At 36.0% G+C, this 6,533-nt stretch overlaps 1 protein-coding gene across 2 annotated transcripts; it reads left to right on the top strand.

The window, feature by feature from the left end:
* Positions 1–558: 558 nt before the first annotated feature.
* On the top strand, positions 559–6,107 carry ATNUG2 (GTP-binding family protein). Of its 2 annotated transcripts, none has more exons than XM_011044167.1 (12): positions 559–862; positions 965–1,098; positions 1,552–1,681; positions 1,882–2,042; positions 2,339–2,440; positions 2,567–2,671; positions 3,147–3,275; positions 3,374–3,514; positions 4,081–4,181; positions 4,849–4,906; positions 5,500–5,866; positions 5,925–6,107. In XM_011044167.1, the coding sequence occupies exons 1-11, from the start codon at positions 625–627 to the stop codon at positions 5,860–5,862; spliced, it is 1,662 nt and encodes a 553-aa protein (XP_011042469.1). In that variant the 5' UTR covers positions 559–624; the 3' UTR covers positions 5,863–5,866; positions 5,925–6,107. The 2 variants fall into 2 exon arrangements, with proteins under 2 accessions (XP_011042469.1, XP_011042468.1); XM_011044166.1 differs by having other exon boundaries at positions 5,500–5,871; positions 5,930–6,107.
* The last annotated feature ends 426 nt before the right edge of the window (positions 6,108–6,533 follow it).

The following is a 6,533-nucleotide window of genomic DNA, read 5'->3' as shown; positions in this document are numbered from 1 at the left end:
GATTAATCCTTTTAAAGACTAAGAGCATATTTAGTCTTTCTACCTTTAATAATTTTCTCCCTCCTTTTTTTATTTATCTAACCTTCAACTCCAAATATTTTCTTAAATAATCACTTTATTATAATTTCCTCAAATTTTTTATTAAATGCTAAAACATATAAGAAAATATATAATTTAAAATTTTATTTTTTTGAAAAATAGAAAAAATATAAAAAAGACAAGACAATTTAGAAAAAAATCAAAATTACAAATTTGCAAATTATTAAGTAATTTCAAACAAAATAGTAGATTGAGGAATGGAAAGAGGAAATTGAAAAACCCGAAGGAAATGGATTATTTTAAATATTTTTTTTTTAAAAAAGAAAAAATAAAATATGTTAAAGCAATGGATTAAACTTTTTTCTTGAAGAAAAAAAAGTGCACACATTGAGAGGGAAAGAAATATTGACTAGAGCTATAATGAATTTTAGTGGGTCAGGCCTATGGGCTCGATGGGGACGGGGATCCAACCGACTCCAAAACCCGGTCCAGTTACATTTAAATCCCCAAATTCACCATTTCTTAACTCGTTTGGAAAACCCTAGCTATCTCGTCTGCAATCCGCTAGCTCCGCCAACCTCACAAATGGCAAAGAAGAAAGAGAAGAAATCAAACATCTCCGGCAAGCCGAAACACTCACTAGACACAAATCGCAGCAATGGAACTGTCAAAAACACCAATTCCCGCAGCGCCGCCACCGTGCGCCGCCTCCAGATGTACAACGTCAGGCCCAAACGTGACAGCAAAGGAAAAATCTTAAAGCATGATTTTCAATCTAATGAACTTCCCAACACTCGCATCCAACCCGACCGCCGTTGGTTCGGTATGTATTTCTACAATTTACAAACAGACTATGACTAACTTTTGCAGTGTCCTAATTTTATAGTTATAAATATCTTAGCTAATTTTTATTTATTTATTTTAGGGAATACACGAGTTGTGAATCAGAAAGAGCTTGAATTTTTTCGCGAGGAGTTACAAAGTCGGATGTCTAGTAGTTATAATGTTATTTTGAAGGAGAGGAAGCTGCCTTTGTCGCTTTTGAATGATCACCAGAAGGTAGTGTATTTTGAACTTACTTTAAAATTGATGACATAGGGGAACCAGTGCTTCTACTTCTCCTTCTTTTTTCTTTTTTCTTTTTTCTTTTTTCTTTTTTCTTTTTTCTTTTTTCTTTTTTCTTTTTTCTTTTTTCTTTTTTTTTGATAAAGATGGAGAAATTTTACTATTATAAGCTTTCAATGTTGACTGACACGCTTGTTTATAGTGGATGATTTCGATTTTTTTTTTGGTAGTGATTGAGTATGCCGTTTTGTTAAAAGTTTAAACAATGTGTAATGAGTCTCAATTAGGCAAATTTGTAATTTCTCAATATATCTTCCTGGTGATTTTCTTGAAACTTTTGTCTGACGGTAACTATTGTTATGCAATGCATGGGAGTGAAGTTTTGGTTTTGTTGATTTAATAATTTTAGTTTTTTCTGAAATTTTGTTTTGTTTTAAATTTGTGAAGCAAGCCAGAGTTCATCTTCTTGATACACAGCCTTTTGAAGATGCCTTTGGCCCTAAGACAAAGAGGAAACGCCCAAGGCTTTTGGCAGCAGATTATGAGTCTTTAGTTAAGAAAGCTGATGGTTCTCAGGGTAAATGATTTGATTTTTATTTTGAATACGTTGTTTTTTGGGGTTCATTAAATCTTTGTCCTTCCATACACAGGCTTTGCCTTGTTCAGATGCAACTGGTGGTTTTTGTTTTTATATTTTTCTTAGAATTGTAAATGAGTTTGATCTCTGAGTGAGATAATGAGATGACAAGCTCAATAATTTTGTTGGCAACTTGGCAGATGATTTTGAGCAGAAGTATGGTGATGAGGCAAATGGAGAAGGAACAGAAGCAGATGGGTTTAGGGATCTGGTCCGTCATAATATGTTTGAGAAGGGCCAAAGTAAGCGTATATGGGGTGAACTATACAAAGTCATAGATTCTTCAGATGTCGTTGTTCAGGTTAGTGTAATTCTCTGTGGTTAAATCAAAAAGACTTGGAACTCTGCTACTGTAGAATTATGTCACGTTCAAGAACCACGAGATTTATAAATGATAAAATACATCATAAATTCATTGATTATCCAAAAAAAAGCAAGTTTAGTGATTAGTATGGTGTCCATTGCATGTTGACCATTCCTTCTCAGACTCAGGATATCCAAATATTTCTTGAGAATTTTCAAATGTATTTTAGATTCACAAATATTTTCCATGAATCTTGATGTCAAATGCAGAATATCACCTTCTTTCCACTACAGGTTTTAGATGCTAGGGACCCCCAAGGCACAAGATGTTATCATTTAGAGAGGCATCTGAAAGAACATTGCAAACACAAACACATGATTCTTCTGTTAAACAAGGTTAGTTGTGTTTTTTCTTTCTGTGGCTTCTGTAACATTTATTTAAGAAAGATGTTGCTTGTTCAATTGAAGCGTAAATATTGGTAATTTGGTGTTCTCTCCCTCTCTCACTTGCTTTTCCTACAGTGTGATCTTATTCCTGCTTGGGCAACAAAGGGATGGCTTCGTGTTTTATCCAAGGAATATCCAACTCTAGCATTCCATGCAAGCATCAACAAGTCATTTGGCAAGGTATTATAATATGTTCAGATGCAATAAAGATTATATGCTGTTGTTTTTACTTATTTGAATTCTATGATTTCCATAATGCTGTAGTTGTTGCCATGCACGTAGCAACCTTCTCATGAGTGATTGGACTGTTTCTTTTTGGATGTTCTTGTTAGTTGATAACTTTTTTTTGATATAAATCAGTATTCCTTCTGTTGTCTATCTCAGCTTTTAATTAAATTTTCAAACAAACCATCTTATTTGCAACCTGCATATGAAAAGAATTATAATTAAAGGAAAATATAGATAGAAAAATTCAAGCTTTCTACCTTGAGAATTATAAAAATTATGTCTTGCTCCCCCGCATACATTTATTTTTTGATCTATTGTGCTAGTATTTTAGTACTCAATCATTTTTTAATTTTAGTATTCAATCATTTTTTAATCTTGATGTTAATCTGTATCCTAATTTTTTTTAAATTGTTTTTCTTGAACTTAGGGTTCTCTTCTGTCAGTATTGAGACAGTTTGCCCGCTTAAAAAGTGACAAGCAAGCAATATCAGTGGGTTTTGTTGGCTACCCCAATGTTGGAAAATCATCAGTTATCAACACATTGCGTACCAAGAATGTAAACATTCCACTCTCCTTTTGCTACTTCTGGTTATGTGTTGCCACAGAGTTTGTTGGTTCCAGTTTAATTGATAAAAATTTGTCCCTTCCTTTTAGGTTTGCAAGGTTGCTCCTATCCCAGGGGAAACCAAGGTCTGGCAGTATATAACACTCACAAAGAGGATTTTCTTGATTGACTGCCCTGGGGTTGTTTACCAGAACCAAGACTCAGAAACAGATATTGTATTGAAGGGCGTGGTATGTTGTTTGTTCAGTTGCCTGCAGAAATTACCTATATACAAGTGTCGTAGTCTATTCTTTATTGGCTTTCCTACTATTTTACTGAGTTTGCTAGTCTACCACTGACTCATAGACATGACCTTTTTTGCACTGGAATCCAATTTAAGCATAGGTGCTGCTTGTTTGTTTGTCCTCAATAACTGTTAGGCATTCCAAAACCAGAAAATCATAATTTTCTGCAATACTTTTTCTGGTCATAGTTTTTTAACAGTCCTATTATTGAAAGCAGGAAAAACTTTTATCGAGTGCTTTCAGAAAATTAATACAATAGAAGAAATTTTTCTCAGGAACCATAAAAAATGGGAAACAGAATTTGTTCTGCTGCTTGTTTTCCTTTCTCATTTTTTGGAACATGCTATGCGTGGTAACTGCAATGTAAGCCATGCATGGTCATGGGTTTTCTGTTCCATGATTACTTATTTTGGTAAAGATATTTTAGTCATGCATATTCTAGTGAATGTCTCTGCTCTCGTGTCTGTAACTCTAATTTACCTTTTATTTGTTTATGAATGGGCCCTTTCCAGGTACGTGTCACAAACTTGCATGATGCTGCTGAACACATAGGAGAGGTTCTGAAACGTGTTAAGAAGGAGCACCTACAAAGAGCATATAAGATCAAAGCGTGGTGAGCTACTTAATTGTCTATGATTTCTTTTCAAGGAGCACCTGGAATGAGCATTTGTAACTAGAATATTGGAAGGAGCACCTATTGAAAGAAAAATTATTTTGTGATCTTGGCTCATCATTTGCCCATGCACTTTATGCATAATCCACCAGTATAACTGTGGGCTAACAGTGAGCCTGGCTCCCACCATAATTTCTCCTATTTGAGTTATAAGCCTTCCTGTCCCAGATGGGTGTCAGAGGTTTTATGCCCATGTCCGTTCCATATTGCTACTTACAAGTGCTCATCCCCTGCCCTGAATCCTCATCAGATTTGAAGAATGGGCCTGTGGCCAGTTATAGTGACTGCCATAAATTTGAAATGCATTTTATTTTTGACAAATGCACCATGTTTTGTTCTGCTGTTCATCTGATTCTCAAGACTTAAGAGGACTGAAGGGTTTATAAACTCCAACTTATCAATATGTGCCAAAACTGATTTGTATTTACCACTTTGCTTCAATGGATTTGGTCATTTGAGAAGTATACCTACCTTAACTTTTATGTGATGAAACAAGGGACCTAAAATGGAGTTTTGAGATTCCCAAACATGCATTTCTTATCGCTAAAGTCTTTATTTGATATAAAGCATGCAAGAGCTACAATTAACTATAACTCATTGTTGTCAGGGATGATGATAATGACTTTCTGCTTCAGCTCTGCAAATCAACAGGCAAACTTTTGAAGGTATGTTTTGTTTATTGGTGAGAGCAGAACATATGTTTTAACCTGTAAGTGCTTGATATCAAATATTGATAGGCTGTTGGGAGTGCTAAGCTTCCAATTTCCAAACCCTAAATATCAGAAGAGAGGACTAAAAAGGAAAAGAAAAGGAATCAGTTAAATGCTTGTCATGATTGCATATTTATCCTGGTGCTATTGAAATAGTGGGGGACTGCCAACAGGCTCATCAAGCTCTTTAAAATGCTGAATGTCTGTCCAAGTGCATAGGAGACGAATGCTTCTCTCTCCTGATTAATCCCCTAACATGTAGTGAAAATGAATGCACGAGAAGCAAACCATAACAAGAGCATCAATTTTACACTGATAAATGTCGCATAATGTAGTGGAAAATGTCTCTAGATGGAGCTAAAGGCATCTGTTACGTAGGATATATTGGGTTAGATTTGGATAACAGCATGTTTGATGTATCGACTGCAAACACTTCGCTTTGCTTATACCATTTAAATGCATTTCTCAAACACATAAATATCAAGTTTCATCCAATCTTGTGCCTGGATTATGCTTATAACTCTATATTTTGAACAACTTGTGTTCAGGGTGGTGAACCTGACCATATGACTGCAGCAAAGATGGTTCTTCATGACTGGCAGAGGGGTAAGATACCTTTTTTTGTTCCCCCACCGCGCCTAGAAGACGAGTCCAAGGAGGAGCCTAATGTCAATGGTATTGACACAGAGGATGCGGGGGATAGTAATCAGGCATCTGCAGCTTTGAAAGCTATTGCAAATGTCATGTCATCCCAGCAACAAAAAACTGTCCCTGTTCAAAGGGATCTTTTTAGTGAGAATGAGTTAAAGGGCAATGATGATGAACAGGCTGTAGCAACTGAGGATGAGATCCCTGATGAGCCTTCAGGGACAGAAGGTGATGTGGCTGACGAACTTCCAACCACAGAATAGACGACTAAGTTCCAATATCTGAATCATAGGTTTTTATTGCAATATTAATTTTGTTGTTCTTTCTAAGATTTTGCAAGAAACTGTGTGCCAGTATACGTCGTCGTTTATCTTCTTTTTCGCCCCCCTGCTGTGTAATAGCACTGTTAGGTAACGAGGGCTGGTCTGAGCCCGAGTTCCACTTCTAGTACACCTGTTCTGCAAGGGAGCGAAGGTGGAGTCAAAACCTTCTGCTGTTGAGCTCTTCAGGGCAGTGTGATAGCAGCGGTTATTTTTAATATTAAAAATATTAATTTAAATAAAAAAATAAAAAAAATTCACTTTTTAAAATGTAAAAATAATGTCTCGAGTATAACGTAGAAGCAACCCGTTAGTGAGACAACAAAGGGATACGAAATACGAACAATGGTGACAGAAAGTTATAGAGGAATGGTCGCCGATGATATCAATCAATCTTCACGCGGCATGCTGCCAGCCTTTTTATAGTCTGCGCATGGCAATTTATTTAAGGCTTGCCCGGACAAGTTTCGTAGTTCTTGATGGTTAGCTGGCAAAAGCAAGGACTTTTGTTGCCATTAGATCCACAGGGAAAAAAGCTACAAGGGAAGAAGGTAGTGGAATGTGATGAGGATCTAACTGAAATATTCTCTTGCCAGGGCTGGGGACCATGTTTT

This window comes from Populus euphratica, unplaced genomic scaffold (assembly GCF_000495115.2).
Source record: "Populus euphratica unplaced genomic scaffold, PopEup_1.0 scaffold153.1, whole genome shotgun sequence".
Classification (NCBI taxonomy): Eukaryota; Viridiplantae; Streptophyta; class Magnoliopsida; order Malpighiales; family Salicaceae; genus Populus; species Populus euphratica.
Note: the sequence above shows the minus strand (reverse complement) of the source record. Positions and strands in the feature narration are given on the sequence as shown.